Source organism: Emys orbicularis, chromosome 13, assembly GCF_028017835.1.
Source record: "Emys orbicularis isolate rEmyOrb1 chromosome 13, rEmyOrb1.hap1, whole genome shotgun sequence".
Lineage (NCBI taxonomy): Eukaryota > Metazoa > Chordata > Testudines > Emydidae > Emys > Emys orbicularis.
In genome coordinates, this window is record NC_088695.1 from 50,939,113 (window position 1) to 50,962,019 (window position 22,907).

The 22,907-nt window shown below is 44.5% G+C and overlaps 1 protein-coding gene across 2 annotated transcripts in view; it reads left to right on the forward strand.

Moving 5' to 3' along the window:
• SLC16A3 (solute carrier family 16 member 3) overlaps positions 1 to 9,215 on the forward strand; it is a 33,074-nt gene extending 23,859 nt beyond the window's left edge. For both annotated transcript variants that reach the window (XM_065415394.1, XM_065415396.1), the window contains exons 2-5: positions 867 to 1,109; positions 1,533 to 1,676; positions 2,065 to 2,832; positions 8,215 to 9,215. In XM_065415394.1, the coding sequence (XP_065271466.1) occupies positions 887 to 1,109; positions 1,533 to 1,676; positions 2,065 to 2,832; positions 8,215 to 8,501 (1,422 nt within the window). In that variant the 5' untranslated portion in view covers positions 867 to 886 and the 3' untranslated portion in view covers positions 8,502 to 9,215. The remainder of the gene's footprint in view (positions 1 to 866; positions 1,110 to 1,532; positions 1,677 to 2,064; positions 2,833 to 8,214) is intronic.
• Positions 9,216 to 22,907: the final 13,692 nt, after the last annotated feature.

Consider the following 22,907-nt stretch of genomic DNA (forward strand, 5'->3'; position numbering starts at 1 on the left):
AGCATCAGTGTTCATCCTGTCACTCACTCTCAGGCCCATAACCTGAGGGGGGTGAATATGGGGAGGCAGTTTCTTCCTTCAATCCTACTGAAGAATCACAGTTGCTATGATTTATAACTGTTTTTAGTTCTTTGAAAATTGCCTGCAGGTGTGTCACCACTGTAGGTCTGTCTGTCTAGCTAATCTATTGTATTTCTCTGCCCCCGCACCCATTACCATTGTATCTGAATGCCTCAAAAGCTATATAAAGTATTTATCCTAACAACATCCATGTGAGGTACTAGCATGCCCATTTTACAGATGGGGAAGTGAGGCACAGAGTGACTTGTCCAAGATCACACAGGAAGTCTGTGGCAGAGCAGAGGCTTTAACCCTGGTCTCCCAAATGCTAGGCTACTGCCCTAAGCACTGAACCACCCTTCCTTGCTAGCATCAAGGTCTTGTAAGGTTATTGACAAACAGTCCTCGCAGCATAAGGAAAGCAGAGTTTCCTGTATAGCAAGTGGGCTTAACATATTTATGATATGCAAAGAGAAACCAAGAAATACTGAATTTATCTTAGTTCTCTATAAAATGATCATTTTGGTTGAAATCCTCTCTATTTTAACTTCAGGTGATCTGTGATGTATATCCATTTAAAATTCTACCAAATAATTACATTTCTGCTTAATGGCTACAGGTTTTCTGTTTATTAGGAGAAAAAACAACAACTCTGTTCCCAAGTCTTCGGCCACTATATTTAGAATGTTCTCACGTTTCATGTGTCTGCATATACAACACCTCCTTCCTGTGGAATAAACTTGAGTGGATTATCATTCCGATATGCATCTATGGATTCTAGTAACTGTATTTTTATTATTTCTTAGGCAACCCATTGAGTTTCACTATGGGAGCTGTGGTGGTTGATGATGCTCCATCTGGTGTCAAAGCCCCTGATGGGGGTTGGGGCTGGGCCGTTCTCTTTGGAGGGTTTGTCATCACTGGATTTTCCTATGCCTTTCCAAAGGCTGTTAGTGTCTTCTTTAAAGAGCTTATCCGGGAGTTTGGTGTTGGATACAGTGACACAGCATGGATCTCCTCCATTCTACTGGCTATGCTCTATGGAACAGGTAAATTATATCTGTTTTTAAAACAATGTAGTCTGGGACGCAAACAGACAAATAACATTCACATTAGAAGGAAAGGTCTTACGTGCTTATAGTTAATCTGTGTGCAAAACAGGTATTTCGAAAAAATTAACTATGGGGCAACATATGAATTGTCAGTTCCCTGGGTACATCCATCATGTCTATAAAAAGAGAGTCTCTGTAACTTCCTTTTCATCATCCTCAGTAGAAAAAGAAAGTTTCACAGCACTCTGAAGCTGCAAAGTGCTGAGTATGGAGAGTTACCAGAGAGGAGATGGTGCCACCAGAGTGGCTTGAAGATGTGCACAAAGTGTGGGAAGAAATGCGAATATATAGATTAAATCAATAGAGAAATTGGATTGTCCTGGTTACTGTATCAAGCATATTCTTGTTCCTCTTGCTCAGGTCCCCTGTGTAGCATGTGTGTCAATTGGTTTGGCTGTCGTCCAGTCATGCTGGTTGGAGGGCTCTTTGCTTCGCTGGGGATGGTGACAGCTTCCTTCTGTACCAGCATCATTCAGCTCTATCTCACTGCAGGTGTCATTACTGGTAAGTAGGTGTGGGTGACTGACAATACGCAAGTTAGCTACATCTCAGATTCCGACGTTCGCGCTGGTATCAATGGCAAACACCTAAAGCATTAGATCCTCAATAATGGGCCTCTCTGAAGAGCCCAAGTCAACCTGGAAGGAACTAGTCAGACTAGTTCTAACAAATGTTAACTCTTCTGTTATGTTAGCCATTGCGTGCAGGAATAATATTATGATGGAACATTTTTAATGGTTTTTGATTATTCTGGAATCTTTCCTCCAGTTGACATAAGAGAAGCCTGACCTTTTTTTTGTCCGTATTTGTGAATCAAAGAATGTTGTAACGGTGGAGATTTTTATATAGACACTGCAGCTGACGCCTGACTTTTGTGTGCTCTCTGTTTCAGGTTTGGGTCTGGCACTCAACTTCCAGCCATCACTCATCATGTTAAATCGCTACTTTGACAAACGCCGCCCTTTAGCTAATGGGCTTGCTGCTGCTGGAAGCCCTGTGTTTCTTTGTACCCTCTCTCCTCTGGGGCAAATACTGCAACATGAGTATGGCTGGCGAGGAGGATTCCTTATACTGGGCGGAATGCTGCTCAACTGCTGTGTTTGTGGAGCATTAATGAGGCCTTTGGAGCCTCCTAAGAAATCTGAAGCTGCTAAAGAACTTACTGAGAAGAAAACAAAGAAAAAGCTTCTGGATTTCAGTGTCTTTAAAGATGTTGGTTTTTTAGTCTACACTGTGGCTGCCTCCATCATGGTGCTGGGCCTCTTTGTGCCTCCAGTCTTTGTGGTGAGCTATGCCAAGGATTTGGGATATCCAGACACCAAATCAGCTTTTCTTCTGAGCATTCTTGGATTCGTTGATATCTTTGCCCGGCCTATTTGTGGAGTAGTAGCTGGTCTGAAGTGGGTCAGACCACGCTGTGTTTATCTCTTTAGTTTTGCTATGATTTTTAATGGTTTTACAGATCTCATGGGTTCCATGTCTACCAATTATGGTGGCTTGGCGGTCTTCTGCATTTTCTTTGGCATTTCCTATGGAATGGTAGGTGCTCTTCAGTTTGAAGTTCTCATGGCTATTGTTGGTACTCAGAAATTTTCCAGTGCCATTGGCTTGGTGCTTCTGGCTGAAGCTCTAGCTGTTCTAATCGGTCCACCATCAGCAGGTAAATATTCCATTCAATTAAGAGTTTAACACCATTTGTGTTGTTCAACCAGTGGTGCCTACTTATGTGTGTTGTGAGACAAGAGATAGAAAGCCAAGTAACATCAGTCACCCAAGCAGTAAACACCATTGATCTAACGATGCACACAGTCACATAACTTATTGCTGTTAGAATCAGAGATGGGTCTAAGCCAGAAAGTTCACAACTTTTGTAAAGTTCAGACCTGTTTGGATTTGGGGGTTTGTTCAGGCCCATCTCTGAAATCTCTTTCCCTATTTAAAAACCCAATGGAACAGATTCTACCTCCCCATAGGGAATTTGAAGGAGGAGGAAAACTTCACGAAGTGAATAATTAGTGTCATGAAAAAAACTCTCTCATGAAGAGGGATTGAAAAGATTGGGATTGTTACCTTAGAAAGGAGACAATAAGAGCTGATGTGGTAAAAGTTTGAGAGCTTCTGTTCTCCCTATCTCATCATACAAGAACAAAGGGAAATTAAAAGGAAGTGGGAAATTCAAAACTGATTAAAGGAAATTATTTTTTCACACAACACTTAGAATCATAGAATATCAGGGTTGGAAGGGACCTCAGGAGGTTATCTAGTACAACCCCCTGCTTAAAGCAGGACTGTAATAGAGTGAGTCGGGGCTCTACCCTGCCGGAGGCGGAGGGGAGCCACGCCGACTCACTGCGGCCGAAATCAACAGCCGGTTAGCTCAGGGCTCAGGCCCTCTGGCGTGGGGGCTGAGGAAAAACAACAGTTAAAGGAGCCTAGGCCCTCTGTAGCAGGGGCTAGGCAAACAACAGTTAAAGGAGCCCAGGCCCTCTGTAGCAGGGGCTAGGCAAACAAGTTAAAGGAGCCCAGGCCCTCTGTAGCAGGGGCTAGGCAAACAGCAGTTAAGGAGCCTAGGCCCTCTGTAGCAGGGGCTAGGCAAACAGCGGTCTAGGAGCCTAGGCCCTCTGTAGCAGGGGCTAGGCAAACAGCAGTCTAGGAGCCTAGGCCCTCTGTAGCAGGGGCTAGGCAAACAGCAGTTCAAGCTCAAGCCCCTTTGGAGCAGGGGCGGATCAGGCAAGTAGGCAAAGGGGGCCCAGGTTCCTACCTGAGCGTTGGGTGAGGGGGAAGCCTGCCACCCGTGTGTAGGGGTGGCAGGGGGGGACGCAGGCCCACCCACTCCACTGCGTCCCAGCCCGGGGCCCTAGCAGCGATGACTCTCGCTGCCAGTCAGTGGGGTATCCTGACCGAAACACACTGACATCGGCTCACAGGCCTCTGCAGCCTGACCGGGGTCGGCTACCCCCGGGCTACTTCCGAGATCCCCCTCAGGGCCTACCTCGTCCGTGGGGCTGGGTTCAGGTCAGTCCACCAGCATCGGTTCCTCGGTGGCGGGGCTGGGGGGCTGGTTCGGTAGCTCCTCCCCGGGATAGCTGGCACGGGGCAGACTTGACTCCTCCTCGGGGCCGCTGGTCCGGGGCAGGCTGGGCCAGTCCTCCTCGGGTGACCAGGTCCGGGGCAGGCTGGGCCAGTCCTCCTCGGTGTAACGGGTCCGGGGCAGGCTGGGCCAGTCCTCCTCGGTGTAACGGGTCCGGGGCAGGCTGGGCCAGTCCTCCTCGGTGTAGCGGGTCCGGGGCAGGCTGGGCCAGTCCTCCTCGGTGTAGCGGGTCCGGGGCAGGCTGGGCCAGTCCTCCTCGGTGTAGCGGGTCCGGGGCAGGCTGGGCCAGTCCTCCTCGGGGTACCGGGCGAGAGGGAGGCTAGACCGGCGCGGGGCGTTAGCAGGCGGTTCGCGGTCTGCCGGTGTCTCCCAGGCGGGAGCTTGGTCCGGGACGTCTGCTCTCTCCGGCCGGCTGGCTCCTACTGAGCTTCGGTGGCGGGCTTTTATACTTCCGGGTCGGGGCCGTGACCTCGGAGGGGCGGGCCCTGGACCCGGAAGCTCCGCCCACGCTGGGGATGGAAGCAGCTCTACCCTGCCGGAGGCGGAGGGGAGCCACGCCTCACTACAAGGACCAATCCCCAACTAAATCATCCCAGCCAGGGCTTTGTCAAGCCTGACCATAAAAACCTCTAAGAAAGGAGATTCCACCTCCCTAGGTAACCCATTCCAGTGCATTATCCTTTTCTGTCTAATGTCATCCACCCGCCCACCTCTGTGCAAGCCCATGCAGAGTGCTCTGCACAGTCCTGCAAATTAGGTGACAGTGACATGTATTAAAAATAATTTTTTGAAAAAAATATGGTGGTGACTTCATGCAATATAACTTCACTCTACAGTTTATTTTATTTGTAAGATTTTTTTTTTTTTTGGGGGGGGGTATCTATTCTTTAATTTAGTCTCTTGTAAAATGAGAAAACCTTTCCAAGCAGCTGAGGGCCCAATCACCACTTCAATAATACTCCTACCCCTGGGTCCACCTGAATTTAATTGAATTAAGAAGCTGAATTGTGAGACAGTTCTGTGCTCCAGATTTTGCTCGCTAAGTGAAAGTTAAATCTAAAAGCATATGAAATGCAGCACTTGGGTGGAAGGGAAAATGCTATCAGGAGTGAAAAGAGGCAGGTGTAAGTAGTACAGGCTTTATCTGCCCATGTAAATAGTTTATTTTGAAATGTATCAATAGCTGCCTTGAGTCATGGTCAGCTCTATCCCAGCTTATTATGATTGTTGTTTTGTGTTTGTTGTTTTGCAAGTTTCAGGACATTTAAACAATACAGTATATTTTAAAGTTGACATTATAACAAGAGAGCATTCCTAAACCCTGTTCTACAAGCTGAAAAATGTCTTAAAATACTCTCTCAATAAGTATATTTATGTTTGATGATGACAAAAGTTATTGCTGTTAAATGCCTTAAAAATGCATTTACTATAAAAACACAAGCATCTACTAATTTTGAAGCATATTTTTAAAAGACAGTCTTCTCCCTGTTTGTGCCTACATATTGGAGCCACATAATTGTGGGAACAACTTCTGACACATAGATGTATAAGATCATGATTACTTAGACAAGTTAGATGTCTTCAAATCACCAGGGCCTGATGAAATGCATCCTAGAATACTCAAGGAGCTAACTGAGGAGATATCTGAGCCATTAGCAATTATCTTTGAAAAGTCATGAAAGACGGGAGACATTCCAGAAGACTGGAAGAGGGCAAATATAGTGCTCATCTATAAAAAGCGAAATAAGGACAACCCGGGGAATTACAGACCAGTCAGCTTAACTTCTGTACCCGGAAAGATAATGGAGCAAATAATTAAGCAATCAGTTTGCAAACCCCTAGAAGATAAATCTGTGCTGACTGTTATTTATCATATGATCAAGAACAAATCATGTCAAACCAACTTGATAGCTTTCTTTGACAAGGTAACAAGCCTTGTGGATAGGGGGGAAGCGGTAGATGTGGTATATCTTTACTTTAATAAGGTTTTTTATATTGTCTCGCATGACCTTCTCATAAACAAACTAGGGAAATACAACCTAGATGGAGCTACTATAAGGTGGGTGCATAACTACTCTCTGGAAACAATTTTCCAACCAGTTATCAGTGGTTCAAGGTCATGCTGGAATGGCATAACGAGTGGGGTCCCGCAGGGATCGGTTCTGGGTCCAGTTCTGTTCAATATCTTCATCAGTGATTTAGATAATGGCATAGAGAGTACACTTATAAAGTTTGCGGACGATATCAAGCTGGGAGAGGTTGCAAGTGCTTTGGAGGATAGGATTAAAATTCAAAATGATCTGGACAAACTGGAGAAATGGTCCTTATGGAATTTCATCCTATTTACTTCAGACAAATGCAAAGTACTCCACTTAGGAAGGAATAATCAGTTGCACACATATAAAATGGGAAATGACTGGCTAGGAAGGAGTACTGTGGAAAGGGATCTGGGGGTCCTAGTGGATCACAAGCTAAATATGCTGTTGCAAAAATAGCAAACATCATTCTGGGGTGTATTAGCAAAAGTATTGTAAGCAAGACACGAGAAGTAATTCTTCCGCTCTACTCCATGCTGATTAGGCCTCAACTGGAGTATTGTGTCCAGTTCTGGGTGCCACATTTCAGGAAAGATGTGGACAAATTTGAGAAAGTCCAGAGAAGAATAACAAAAATGATTAAAGGTCTAGAAAACATGACCTATGAAGGAAGATTGAAAAAATTGGGTTTGTTTAGTCTGGAGAAGAGAAGATTGAGAGGGGACATAACAGTTTTCAAATACATAAAAGGTTGTTACAAGGAGGAGGGAGAAAAATTGTTCTTAACCTCTGAGGATAGGACAAGAAGCAATGGGCTTAAATTGCAGCAAGGGAGGTTTAGGTTGGACATTAGGAAAACCTTCCTAACTGTCAGGGTGGTTAAGAACTGGAATAAATTGCCTAGGGAGGTTGTAGAATCTCCATCATTGGGGATTTTTAAGAGCAGGTTGGACAAACACCTGTCAGGGATGGTCTAGATAATACTTAGTCCTGCCTTGAGTGCAGGGAACTGGACTAGATGACCTCTTGAGGTCCCTTCCAGTTAGGGTGACCAGATGTCCTGATTTTATAGGGATAGTCCTGATATTTGGGGCTTTTTCTTATATAGGCACCTCTTACCCTCCACCCCCGGTCCCGATTTTTCACACTTGCTATCTGGTCAGCCTGCTTCAAGTTCTATGATTCGCAAGTGCAATCAGGTACATAGATTTCTAAATGTAAACAATGGGCCTGGAAAATTTCATGTGCAAACAGAGAAGCATGGTGAAGGTAAGGATGCAAAATCAGACCCTTTATATGTCACTTAAAAAGAACCCAACATTGATTTAAAAATCACACTTCTTTCTGGTCTTTTGTTATAAATTGTTATGTAAGATTAATAGAATTGAAAGAAATTGGTTATTTTTTTCAGTTTGCTTACCTTGTCCATTTGACAGCACATTGTATACAGTCAGTTTCACACACCCCCAACCCCACCTCCTGCCATAGTTAGCTTGGCAGTTATCCCCTTTTGTTAGCGTGGGTCTTTGACACAAAACAGGGGAGGGAAAAAAACATTTTAAAAAATAGGAAAGGGCAACTGTAAAACCACTGACATTAGCCAGGAACCCCAGGGCACATAATGTATGTGAAACTATTTTGACTCATTTTAAAAATCAATTGGACTTCAAGGGTAAATTTTTCAAAAGCTCCTAAGTGATTTGGGAACAGACTTTCAGTGGGACCTATGTTCCCAAATTTTAGGCACGTTTGAAAATCTTACCTCAAAATGCCAGTACTCCTGTAAGATTTTTCACTTCAAGAATCATTTGGAAAATTAATTTTGTTTAAAAAAATAAAAATAAAAAAAAAATCTTGTAATGAAGTTAATAAAAGAAGCATTTTTTGTTAATTACCTGTGAATTTTGTCTTTCAGGCAAACTCTTGGATGCAACAGGCAGGTATATGTTTGTTTTTATTATTGCTGGAGTTGAAGTTGTTACTTCAGCCCTTGTGATGGCTTTAGGAAATTTCTTCTGTGTTAAGAAAAAATCAGAAGTGCCACAAACAAAAGAGGAGGCAGCAGAAAGAGAAGAGTTAAACAAATCCGAAGACAAAACACCTGAAGATGCCAAGGTGGACTCTATTGAAGTAGAACAATTTCTGAAAGATGAACCTGAAAAAAATGGGGAAGTTGTAACTAACCCAGAAACGTGTGTGTGAGTGATACAGGATGAGTGGCAAAGCATTTAGGGAAGAGTGAGATAATTTCAACACTATTTTAGAAACGGAACTAGTTTAGGGCTGGGCCATCTGCTTGACCAACTGGGGGCCAATCAGCTAATCAAATCACTGTTTGGAAGCTTTATTAGGAATCCTTTTCACCTAAAACTGGATTTATCTGTGAGAGGTGGAGCTCTGTGTTTGTAACATTTTAAGTAAACTAAGCAGCCTTTGTAACCAAATGTAGAAATCCTGCTATGCATCACCAGAAAATTCTCACTTGGAAGAAAATATATTTGAATTAGAGAGGAATGATATGTACATTTTCATTCAATATGGGTGAAATTGTTTGTGTTTATGTGTGGTACAATTAAACGTAACTTCCCTTTCTGTGTTCTTTCTCAAGGAGAAAGAATGAGATGAGGGAAAAAGATCTCAGGAACTTGCTGGTCTCCAGAAGGTTTTTGAAACATCTTACTTTTAGTTATTTTTAGATTTTTTTGGCTCAGCCCTAATCTAAGTTGGATAATAAGAATAATATCTATTACTTTGTTTTAAGTAAGTGTATTTCTGAGTTTTAGCTAAACATGTAATTTTCTTAATTGGGATTTTTATTGTAAATATTGTACACTGAAAGGCACTCAGACCCTGTTCTTAGCAAATCACATAATTGCTATTCCTAAATAGCATCTAAAGAAAATGAAATGAGCAGTATTAATCCTTACCTAGGCTTACCTTGTTTTCTTTACAGCCTATGTGCACTGCACATACACTGACTCCTATTGGTAACTACTGTGCTGACACATTCAGGCATCTGCTACTGAAATTGGTTGAAAAGTCACACAACGCTAGCAGCTGTTACATCCTATGCTATTAGATATCAGCATGAGATTGACTACTTACTTCGGTACAGCAATATGCTGACTTTACTAGTATTCAGGGTATGTGAAGAAGCAGAGTGTTAAAAATAATTAAAAGTAACTCCCTGAGTTACTCTCTCTTTTCATTATGTAATGCCATTAGGGGAAAAATCTCTCTATCACTAGGGTGACCAGATAGCAACTGTGAAAAAATGGGACAGGGGGCAATAGGCACCTATATAAGAAAAAGTCCCCCAAAACAGGACTGTCCCTTTAAAAATGGGACATCTGGTCATCCTATCTATCACCCCTGTATATAGTCTCACTGACTTTAATAGAACTAATTGGATAAGTAAGGTGAGCAGGATTTGGCCCTATGCATGCATTACACCCCTTTTGACCTGATCAGTTAGATAAAAATTTGGAGTCTTGGAATTTTCAGAGGTAAAATTGGTGATGGAGTCAGGTGGTTTATTTGATGCAATCTTTTTTTATTTACAAAGAATGTACAAAGTCCTGTTTCCTTGTGTCTTATTGTTTGAGTCCTGCTGCATTCAGTGTCCCTGCTTACAAGTCCAAGCCCCATTTCCAATCACTTAGCCATGTTGACCTAAATTTTAAGAGTAGACCAGGCCTGAGAGAGAGAGAGCTTTTGGAATATGTCACTTTGGGGGGTGGTGGGAAATATGCACTTCCCTGAACAACATAGCTATGCCAGCCTAACCTCCTGGTATAGAAGCATCTAGGTTGACAAAACAGTGCTTCTGTCAGTCTAACTATGGTTGCTCAGGGAGGTGGTGCTCCTACAGTGGAGAGAGGAGGACCTTTTGTCATTGTAGCTATGCTATAGGGTTATGCCAGCATCGCTAGCACACCATAGCTATGTTGATATAGTTCCCATAGTGTAGACCTGGCCTTAGCTTTTCTCAGCACTACACTCCCAGTGCTAGTTCTGCCTGTGTCCTTGGCTTTTCTGCCCTGGGACCTGCTGTTTGGTGTTTTCATTTCTTGCGCTAAAAACACCCCAAATAGACACAAACAGCTCCACCAATCAATGCCCTAGTCCCTACATTTGCTATGTGAGTCCCCAGGCAATCCCTCAGACCGCATGGCATAGCTTCCTCTTAATCAGCCTTACCATGGAGTTCAGTGTTTTGGACAGTGGCCTCTAGTGTTTCAGCTATTATTAAACAAAGAGGCATTTAACTGCTCCCTCATTTAGCCTGAATGGAAAGGCAGCTGTTATGCCCACCAATTTCAATGGGATTTAACCCAACGCATAACTAGGGTTCCGTGTCGGTCATGGAAGTCATAGAATCTGTGATTTTCCACGACCTCCGTGACTTCTGCAGTGGCCAGTGTGGCTGACCCCAAGGTCGCTCAGGTAGCCCTGGTGACAGCCATACAGGCCACTGCTGAAGCAGCTCCACAGCCAGGCGCTCAGGCAACCCCAGGGCCAGCCACACCAGCCACTGCTTGGATGGCCCTGGGCAGCTGGCCCTGGGGACCACCCGAGCAGCAGCCAGTGTGGCTGGCCCCGGGGACCATGTGAGCAGCGGTCCCGGGGGTGGCAGGAGCAGCCACGGTCAGCGGCCTCTAGCACCTGGTGCCCCTGGCCCCCCTGCTGAGCAGCGGCCCCCTGAGGCGCCTCCCCACAGTAGGCCCTCCCGAGGGTGCCCCCCCCAGAGCGCTCCTCCTAGCAGTGCCTGCTCCCCGAGATTAAGTCATGGGTATAAGTCATGGATAGGTCACAGGCTGTGAATTTTTCTTTATTGCCTGTGACCTGTCCATGATTTGTACTAAAAATACCCATAACTAAATCATAGCCTTATGCAGAACACTTTTTTTTTTTTTTTTTGATGAATGAAGAGAATCATGAAAATATATTATAAAAATGGTGTTGGGGAAAGGAAAGGCTGCAGAGGATGTGCCTGTGGTGCATAAGTCTAGTCTCTTGTGGGTTGTAACACTTGGGTCTCATTTCAGTTGAGTTTAGTGGGCAGTTGCTGAATGGTGTTGAATTTAACTAGGCTGTCTGGCTTCTAGCAGGGAGCAGGTGGGGGGAGGGGGAAGAAGCCCTGGGCAGCTTCCCCTTCTCCTGGCAGGGAATAGGGAGGTCCACCCCTTGCCCCAGTGGAGAATGGGGGTGAGGGGCAGCCTGCCAGGAACCCAGGAGCCTGTGTGGCAGCTGGTCTCCCGGAAGGGAGCTGCCAGTGGAGTTGAGAGACTGGGCTTTCCCAGTTTCCCCACACTGCCTCTCTTAGGTCAGTGGAAGCACTCTTACTGGGGACATGCACCACCGACCCAATGAGTGTAGTATGGACAAGCACCACTGCAGTAATTACTGCGGTGACTGTAAGTCGAACTAATATAGGGCGACTTATCCTAAGACTCTAAATTATATATTTATTCTTTTTGTATCTTAACCTCTTACCAAGGACAAGTTAACACATTCTCAGAACATATCACTGAGGCAATGAAAATAGGTATAAGCTTTTCCTACACCAGTTCGTGAGCCATGCAGTTCCCCTGGAGAATTATTCTATACACCATTGTTTTCTCCTAATGCTGTAAAAATGCCAGTTCTTAGGTTTTCCAGTTCTACCTTAAAAACAGTAACTGGAAAATATATCAGACATGAGAAAGGGGAAAATGTTTCCTTAGAGCCATTACATTTTGCAAAACTAAGTCAGTATTCTATTTACTATAAATTGACAAGAAATAACTTTATAAAAACACTACTCTGAAATGCTACTTCTGTTTTAACTTTCACATGCTATAGGTCCAACTTTTTAAAGTGCAGAACATGAGGTGTAGCCCATAACTACTTCACTTGAGGGGCATAGTGCCTCAATAGTAGCACCAGACCTCAATGGAGTCAAGTTATGTAACTTTTATGTGATTGAAATCAGTAGCACACCAGATATTCACAATGTATTTTTATAACATTCCATGTTGTTTAGCAAACCTTAAGGGCATAGGAGACAGGGTCTTGCAGACTAGCACATCTTCTTATGCTTTGGAAAAAAAAAATTAACTCTCAAATTGCAGAGAAGCCAATACTTCTTTTGCATCCCAAAATATTTGAACAATTACAATTTTTCTGGACCTATGGTTTGAGAACACATTTAACTGGCTTATGGGGGAAACCATCTGAATATACAGATGCAAAATCTAAGTGCAATATTGTAGAAGTAGTTTGCACTGCTTTCTTTTAAAATAGCGAGGAAAAGAAAAAAAACTCGCTCTTTTGGTGTACAATATACAGTACATTTTAATTTTTATTTTTTTTCATCTTTGTACCGTCTGTATATTGTTTACAATAGAGATTATGGTTAAATATTCTAGATTGGATTTTGTCTTGATCTTGGGCCCTTAAATTTCCTTATGTAAGAAATATAGTGTGTGTCTGTATAACATACATATTCAGTGTATCTGCATAGGTCTGTGCATATATATAAAATGTATGCAAACCCAAAGTAAAGTGGAGGAGCAGCAGCCAGTTACATTCTATATTTTCAAGGAGAAGTGAGGAGTTACCAAGGCTGCTTTACCACCTCCTACACAATAGCAAGTATTAATTACTTTTAATTCTAATTCTAAATAAAAACATAACATAATGTATCCTTTTGGAGGCTATACAAGAAAACAGATTGAACCAAACATCTTTAAATAATGCAACAGTCCTTTAAAATAGTGAGCAGGAGCCTTGTTTTTCCTCCTTATAAATACTGTAACAACAGAATCAATATTAGCTGCTAGTAAATTATCCAGCTCTCCTAGAGCTGAGAATGAGGGATGTCTAGCATCTAGGATTGGAAAATCTAGCAGTCAGTAATGTTAATATATATATTAAGCCCCATCAAAGCAAAAAACAAACAAAAAAAACACTACCCCACCCTTGTAGCGTGTATGCAAATTATTTCTAAAACAAACAAACCTCCATCACACTCAAGTGTATGCCTTTGTATTTCCCAAAGAGCAGCTTTAGTTTAAGGCCAGGCTGTGGTGATGGAGGGTTTCCAGAAGAACAAAGCTCTTGTACGTTACAAAATTGTAAGTGCAGAATTGTTGTGGCTGTTTTATTTGTGTTGGGAAGGGGGGGAGGAGAGTTTGCATGTCAGTTTCATGCAAGTAAGATCACTTTTTGTCCCTGCTTTTTAGTAAATGCACTTGAATGTAAGGTGTGTGGATTTATATTTAGATTTGTTTTATGCTTTTATAGTCAACTGTTGCAAATGTAGTGAATAAATATTTATTCTGTTGTCAATGTTACGGTGTCAGAAAATAAGCTATGGAAAATTAGCTACCTTGAGTGAGGAGTTTCTTTGATACTCAGGTTTACAACTTGTGGGGCCTGCTGGCTGTTCATTTGCTGCTGGATACTGCCTATAGCATCATAGGAATAGAATGCTGTCTTCATCTGCACTCACCGACTAGGTAGCAATATTTTATTTTGGAAATGGGGACCTCAGCACAGTGATCCAGACCTTTGTCACCTCCCAATTTAATGACAGAATGCATGTTAGATGGGACTATACCTTAAGACCATTTGGAACCTGGAGCTAATATAGAATGTGGCAATTCTTTCAGAGTAGCTGCTTCCTTAAAGGAAACTGGGCTCCGCTCTCCTGTTCCAGTCTAGGTACTCCATGTCTGGGCCAATTAAAAGAGCAGGGCAGCAGCTGGGGAGCTGTAGGAGGCCTGGAGAGTCAGTTAGGAGACAACAAACTGACTCAGAGAAGACAGAACAGGAGATCAGAGTGATCGCAGAGAGAAGATGGTTCCTGGGAAAGGGCAGCAAAGTAAGAAAACCAGGGCGGGAGGACTAAAGACGGGTGGAGCAGCAGCAGCAGGAGATGCCTGCTGGCTCCAAGCTGGAGACCTGGAGCCAAGGACAGGAGAGGGCTGAAGGCAGGGGGAGCAGCAGTTGACCTTACCTGCTGGCATGTCCTTGCTGGAGAGCTGTGCCTGAGAGGAATAATGAGGCGCCTAGCAGAGAGGCTGCATGAGTTCCTGCTAGGAAGAGCAGCATTGTATTCCAGAAGGAAGGGCTCAGGGTGGCAGTCTTGGCAGAAAGATAGAGGCGGACTAAAGAAGAGCCCAGGTGTGGTGGAAGACACTGGCATTTGGTATGTGCTCTGTTGATGGACTAGAAAAGACTACATGTACTGGGAGGACATCGATTATGTTGTGGAACTTTTGGTTATGGACTTTTGCCATCTGTTTAATTATGTTGATAAATTTGAAGACATGCTGGCATAGAGACCTTTAGATTACCCAAAAGGGACACTGCGGACAGGGGCCATTTGCAGAGCTATCCTGAAGCTACATGGGTGCACCCAGGAGGAGGCCACATCTTTACAGTGTTTTCTGTAGAGAGCATGTTACACTTGTAAGCTGTAGTCTGCATTGGCTTCCGGTTCGTTTCCATATGATGGAAACCCGAAGTGTTTTGACTGTTGGCTGACATAGGGACCTGTCGCTATCCTCATATGATACTCTGATAATTGTAATCAGCTTGGTTGCTCAAACAAACATCCTCTAAATGGGAGGGGATAGTACTGGAGAGTCCCAGTGAGGAAGCCTCCGGTCTGAAAAACTACTTAGCCCTCCTGCTCCAAAGGAGGCCAGATTCATTGAGCTTCGGGGCATGTTCCAAAGCCTAGCTGTTCTCACAAGCTTTTCCTATGAGGAAATTGGGATAGTAGGCGAGGGGAAAGCATTTTATTTTTGGTAGATTGAGGCATTGTGTCTTCGGCTGAGGTTCTGTACTGTGCCTTAAAGAGGGGTAACCCAAGGAGAGGAGGGCAAAGGGGTTTTAGGGCTACTTTTGTACCCTCCCAATCCTGGGTTCTACAAGACCCACAACAGCTTCAGGTGTAATTTAAGCTACTGTGAGGACAGGCTGCTTTAAGTTACAGTACCCTCCCCAAGGCTGCCTACAGCTGGCAGTGCAAGAAAGAATGACTGCAATGGTGTGAGTTTCAGCCCCACAACATCCCCGCCACCCCATCCTCTGCCCTCAGGTCCACTCCAGGATGCATTCTATGCCCAGGCTCATCAGGAAGCAGCATAAATAAATGGTACACAGAGGCCGGAGTGGGGGTGTTAGAAGCAAATTCTCTATGTGGATATGGCCTATAATTAAATTTATATATATTTTTTAAGCGAACATGTACTTCCGTATAGTTTTTCAGACCACATCATCAGGTGGCTGCTGCATAACATAAGAATGTGTTCACCAAGAGATAATACAAGCTCTGGACCAAGATTTTATATACTGATTTGCTGCAACTCCGAATAAGTTTCCCAAACTTGAAGAAAAGCTCTGTGTAGCATGAAAGCTTGTCTCTCTCTCTCACCAACAGAAGTTGTTCCAATAAAAGATATTACTTCACACACCTTATCTCGGGTCACAAAATGTAATTATAAATGGGGAATCCTCATCATTAAGCCTGTGTGTTTCTCGTGGGCTTCCACAGGGATTGGTTCTTGGACTTATGCTATTTAATATTTTTATCAGTGACTTGGATGAAAACTGAGAACTGATAACACTCCCCTATCTTTGTGTTATCTGCAAACGTTAACTAATGAGGATATGTCACTGGAGCAGTGAGCTGGATCACTTGGTAAGCTGGGCACAGATAGACACTGTTTTCATACAGCTGAATGTATACATATAAAAGCAAAGAATGTAGGCCATGCTTATAGGAAAGGGGAACTTTATCCTGGGAAGGAGACACACTGAAAAAGATTGAAAATTTTGATGGCTAAGCAGCTGAACAGGAGCACCCAGTGTGACACTGGCCAAAAAGGCTTATGCAATCTTTGGATGTATAAATGGGGAATCTCAAGTAGGAATAGGGAGGTTATATTACCTCTGTATTTGGCTCTGGAATGTTGGTAAATTGGAGCTGGTTCAGAGAGAAGCTACAAGATTGACTAAAAGATTGGAAAACACGCCTTATGAAAGGCTCATGCTCAAAGAGATCACTCTATTTAGCTTTTTAAAGCAAAGGTTAAAGTGTGATTTGATCTCGATTTATAAGTGCCTACATGGGGAACAAAATTTTGATCTTGGGCTTTCAATCCAACAGACAAAAGATAGAAGTTCCACCAAGGCATAAGTGGAGCTTGACAAATTCTGACTAGAAATTAAGTGCAATGTTTTAACAGTGAGAGTAATGTGAAAAATGTAGGGGGGAAAAACAACTTACCCATAGTCACATACTCCTGGCTCCCTAGTCTAGTCACCCTGCTGCCTATTGCATTATCTTTCCTTACCAACATGTCAGTTTGATGCCTCACCTTTACCCCCGGAGGCCTGCTAGGGGTGGTGGTGGAGTGAAAATTGGGCATATTTGTTGCCGTTCTGCTTCCCCTCTTCTCTGTTTGCTATCTCTGAGTTGGGTGGGAAGCTGCTACCCTTGAAACACTCCTCAGAAAGCCAAAAGAAAATGTTGGGTTTAGGGGTTTTGAGAAAACCTTGAAGCCAACAAACAAACAAACTTACTTTACAAAAGATTTTTAAATAATATGGAAAACTCCTCTGTAAAGGGAGCCCTGGACTCTGTCATCTGCACAGTTTTGGAGGCAGAGAATGCTGGAGGTTTTTTTCCCTGAAGGGTGGTCCTAAGCCTAGGCTCAGAGAACAGGCCTGCAGTTATGGCCAGTAGGAACACCCCACTGTGAAACCTGACAGCAGGGCACAGAGAAGTAAAGTAAGTAGATGATGATATTACACCTATAAAGTCTATACTGGAGGTTACAGGTAGAAGGTTCTCCTTGTACATTGTGAGCACAGAAATTACCATACCAGTTCAGACCATCTGTCTAGTTCAGCTTGTTATCTAAAGGTGACCAGTGCTAACATGCTTCAGAGGATGGTATAGGTCCATGGGGAATTTCTTCCTAACCCTGACAGTTTGTTGTTGGCATATATGTCACGCAGCAGGATGACAAAATTAGTCTAAGGATACGGTTACACGAGAGAGTTTACAGTGGCACACCTACACTGATGCACAGGGCCAGCTCTAGGTTATTTGCTGCCACAAGCAAAAAAAAAATTTGGCTCCCCCCCCCCCGCACCCTCCTGCAGCCCCAGCCCTGGGTCACTGGTAACTCGCTCCCAGGGCAGGTCATTCAGCAGGAATTTTGGATGTGCACAGAACACAGACAGGATTGGTTCCCATATGGTTACAGAACTGCAGTAAAGTGGAACAATTTTCAGCTTGTGTGATTGAAGGCTATCTGGATGCATATTATAAGACTGTCCTACATAAATGAGGAAAAGTTGAGGTGCCTTTATTAGTCTTTTGTTCCATTCTTTGTTTCTATGGGGAATTTGCCAATGCAATATCACTGTCTTCCATTTAAACAAATAAAACTAAAACTTAAAATAATAATAATAATAATAAAAAGCAATGGCTGTTGAAAATAGCAATTCCAGTCCTAATAACCACTGGGAAGCATTTCTTGCTCAATTTATTCTACTTTTTCTACAGCAAGTTACAGTGGATCAGTATATTGGATTTGGGAGAAATGAAGTAACAGCTGCCCAAATTGAGCTTGAGCACTCCTGAATTTTGAGGGTGTTCAAATCTGGAAGGCAGGTGCTGGATTCCCTTTCTGAATATTAGCTAAATCTGGAAAAGAAAAGTCAATTTCTGCTTCCATGGCTCAGAAGTGTAAATCCTCCTACGTGCCTGGTACTGTATCTAAAACTGCCCAGTCTAGTAGCGCCTCCCCTCCCTTACTTTTCATTTTAAATTCTAGTGGGATCCACATACCTGCCTTGCTAGGCTTCAGATAGAGAGGCGCAATGTCCATTTAGTCCACCCAATTCTTTCTTTGGGGGAGAGCCCAGGGCTGGGGCGGCAGGAGGTGCGGGTGGGGGCCAGAGCTGGGGTAGCAGGGAGTGCGGGTGCAGGGGGGAGGGGAGAAGAGCCCAGGGCTGGGGTGGCAGGGGATGCGGGTGGGGGGAGAGCCCAGGGCTGTGGCAGCAGGGGGTGTGGGTGGGGGCCAGGGCTGTGGCAGCAGGAGATGCGGGTGGGGGGAGAGCCCAGGGCTGGGGCAACACGGAGGTGCGGGGGGAGCCCAGGGCTGGGGTGGGGTGGGCGGCAAAAAACCTAGAGGTGGCTCCGTCCCTACCATTTACAGCAAGCTGCAGCATGAGGTTTCAGTTCCACACTCCTTTCCCCGCCCTTTCCTGTTAATTGAGGCCGAGGGAATGCTGGGAAATGTAGTTCTTTCCCTGCTTCAGGGCTGGCTCTATAGGCAGGGAGCTAACCAAGGAACTACAGCTCCCAGGGCTCCCTGTTGGTTCTCAGCTCCCATGCTGGATTCTTGCGCCCCTGCAAATTTGCCGCCCCAAGCACCTGCTTGCTTTGCTGGTGCCTAGAGCCGGCCCTGCTGATGCAGCTACGCCTCTGTAAGTTCGCTACTGTAACTGCTCTATGCCGATGGGAGAGAGCTCTCCCGCTGATATAGCGCTGTCCACACCAATGCTTGTCATCATTAATTATGTCACTCAGGGGAGTGATTTATTTTCCCCCACCCCTCCCAGCAATATAAGTTATGCCGACATAAGCTATAGTGTAGACATAGCCCAAGTGTATCTAAGGCCTGGTCTACACTAACCCCCCAATTCGAACTAAGGTACGTTATTCAACTAAGCTGAATAACGTAGCTGAAGTCGACGTACCTTAGTTCAAACTTACCGCGGTCCACACGCGGCAGGCAGGCTCCCCCGTCGACTCCGCGTACTCCTCTCGCCGAGCAGGATTACCGGAGTCGACGGCGAGCACTTCTGGGTTCGATTTATCACGTCCAGACAAGACGCGATAAATCGATCCCAGAAGATTGATTGCTTGCCGCCGAACCAGCGGGTAAATGTAGCCATACCCTAAGATATTTGAAAACACATGTAACATTTAAAGTCTTTCATAATGCTGCATGCATAGAAGGGGGAATGAAAAGTGTGAATGCAACTTAACACTAACAGGGCCTAACTTAGGGTTACCATCCGTCCGGGTTTCCCCGGACATGTCCGGCTTTTTTAGCTTTAAATGGCTGTCCGGGGGGGATTTCTAATAAGGTAGAAGTATCCGGGATTTCCCCCTTCCCCTCATGCAGAGTGCGGCGGGGCTGATTGGACGGCTGTGCCCGATTGAAAGCCGCTCGCAGCCACTGGGGCCTCTAGCAGCCAGAGTCCCTCCCCCTCCCCCTCCTCCCCCGCAGAGCAGCGCCTTATTTGTTTGGCTGCACGTGGAGCCCGCAGCTCTCCCTCGGCCTGGTGGGGGGGGGGGGGGCAGGCAAGGGACAGGGAACGGGGGTCAGATTGGTTGGGGGTTCTGGGGGGGGCTGTCAGGAGAAGGGGGTGTAGAGAGCGGTTGGGGCAGGCAAGGGACAGGGAACGGGGGTTAGATTGGTCGGGGGTTCTGGGGGGGGCTGTCAGGAGAAGGGGGTGTAGAGAGCGGTTGGGGCAGGCAAGGGACAGGGAACGGGGGTTAGATTGGTCGGGGGTTCTGGGGGGGCTGTCAGGAGAAGGGGGTGTAGAGAGCGGTTGGGGCAGGCAGGGGACAGGGAACGGGGGGGTTAGATTGGTCGGGGGTTCTGGGGGGGCTGTCAGGAGAAGGGGGTGTAGAGAGCGGTTGGGGCAGTCAGGGGACAGGGAGACTTAGATAGGGGGTGGGGTCCTGGGGGCAGTTAGGGTGGGGGGAGACAGGTAGGGAGTAGGGGGATTCTGAGGGGGGCGGGAAGTGGGAGGGGGCGGGGCTGGGGCGGGGATAGGGCGGCACCCCATGTCCTCTTTTTTGATTGTTGAAATATGGTAACCCTAGCCTAACTTGAGTACTTAACTGTGCATCTTTAGGCAACAGTCCTGCATTGGCATCTGCTAGTGGTGTCAATGGGACTCTACAGAACCAGGGCCTGCACTAATGGATGCTGATAGAAGCTAAAGTCTTTTAATGGTCTCTTAATATAAGGCTGTGGTATAGATATGGAGCAAGAGCTCATTCAGTATTATTACACAGTGATTGTAATTCCAGTGATTATTTGTTACTACTTTGTAAAAATAGAAATTGAAGTTTTACTGGTTAATTTAATAATGGGCATACTATGTTTCCTAGCAGCAAAACACTTTGGAGCCTTAATATCAATTTGTCTAAATCAGTAAATTCTGGAACCTAATTTCTGTTGTAGGACTAAGTTCTTGTTGGTTATGCTTCCCTCAAATTAGGTTGAGTAGCTTACCATATGGCTGAACACTATGAAAATTAGATAGCTGCCAATGTTTTCTGTTTCCCTCAGATAATTTAGTACTGAATGAGTGAGAAGCAGTTAGCAGTGCCAATGGCAAAGGAAGGATCTGCTATAAAGCTAAGGGACAGTAAAAAAAAAAATGGTGAAAAAAGTTAATGCTCTGTTGCTCAGTCAAAATAATTTTGAGTTCTCTAAATTTCAGCTAAAAATTATTAAACATGGGGACAAAAAGTTGTTAGAATCACCTTATTTTTACTAGCAAAATTATTGTACTGGAGAGGTGGCATCACAAGAAAAAAATATAATTTTGTTTAAAAAATTTAATGTGATACATAGCAAATAAATGTCAATAAGACGACAAATACAACCAGCTATTTCAATTTTTGTTCATCCATTAGTAGCAATCAGTATTGGAAAAGTTATTTGATATCTAAATTTTATACTGGGCTTTTCCCCATAGAGGGCTGCTGAATGTGCTGTGCATAGCTTGGAGTGACTGTGTGCTGTGGCTTCTGGAGCTGATGAAACCAGAAAACTGGAATTCTACAGTTTTGTCAGCCTACAGACCAGCAATAACATCCATATGATTTTTGTTTTAAATGGGTGGTGACAATTTACTTCTTTCCCTATGCCAATTTAAAATTCATAGTCATATAGTGAGAGCCCAGCTGCAGCAATATAACTACATAAAAATGTTAACATATTAAGAAATAGAGGAAGTGAGAGGTGCTCACCTCTTCTGTAAACACTACATACACACACATGAAAAGACGACTAACCCTTGTCTACACCACACCATTTTGTTGATAAAAGCCAGCTTTTGTTGACAAAAAAGTGGAAGTGTACACACTGAAATACTCCCCCTGCCGATGTAACTCCCCTGCTAATGCAGACATAATAAAATCACCTCAACAAGAGGTGTAGGGGTTATGTTGGTGTATGTAGGGCGACACAGTGTCTGTGTAGACAGTGTGTTCCTTACGTAAGCTGTTAGCTGTCTTCCTTTTCAATTCCCCCAAGTTCCCGGGGAGGAATAGGGAGGCGAAAAGCCCCCAGCAGCTTCTCCCCACGGGGAATGGACAGATGAGCGGGGGCAGCCTGCCGGGAGCTCTCAGCTCCACACACTGCTCCTCTTAGGTCGGTGGGCGTGCTCTTGGTGAGGATGCGCACCACCAACCCAGGGAGGGTAGTATGGACATCAGCCATCACAATATTTAATGTGGTGGCTGTAATTCATAGTTAAGGTTGCATTTCTCAAACAAGTCTCTCACCCACCGTACATTCTGCCACTAAAGTGATGGTCTTGACAAAATTAGAAAATCATTGTTAGCCTTCCATAGCAAAGTTTAATTATTTTAAGTGACCCCCAAATATTAGACTCCCTTAGCATATAATGGTGCTCTCACTGTACAGCCTTCTTTACATTAATGCGCAACACACAATAATATTTACAAACTCCCAAATGAACAAATCCATATTAGATATAATCACTGCCCATTCACAGCCCAATCCTGCCAGGCCCTCCTCATAGGAAGTACTTAGGATCTTATAGCACGTGCTTCAATGCCAGATGCAGCCAATGCGTCATGTGTCTCCATCTAGAAGTTTCATATAGCCCAGATGATGTTGTGACAGATAGTGCAATGCCATGCAGTATCTTTGGGGGCCACTATTAAATTTATGAATGTTTTGTTCTACTCCATGAAGGAGATTTATCACAGCTCATGCAGGAACCAGAAACACAAAGGCGTGACTAAGGCACATCACTGAGACTAAACAGCTCTAGAGCGGTACCACCCACTGAAGAGGTTTGCATATACTGGGTCAAACTGGGCTTTCCAGGGATTCAAATAAAGAGAGTGCTTTTGGTATAGAGGTTAAACTGACATTGGCCCTTCTTGCTACTCCAGCAAACAGAAAGGACCTTCTGTTCAAGGACAGCCATCACCCTTTGTGGAAGGGCTGTAGAGGCTTTAGCCTTCTGGGGCTATATAAGGCTGATTGGTGACTCTTGGTATGTTGGTTTGTGTTTAAGTCTGTTAACTGTTTTTATTATGTCTTCTCTAATGCTTTTTACCTTAACAAATGTGCTTGTTTAGAATGAGCTGTATAGTAACTGGTGGGAATACATTGTTCATAGCCCTCCAAGAGAAAGCAAAACTCCAGTACTGTCCATTAGGCAGACAGGCTTGTTGGGAACATCACAGTGTATGGCATATGGCACCCCAGGTCAGAAAGGAGTGAGACAGGGGCCCTGCCCAGGGACAGATGACAGCTG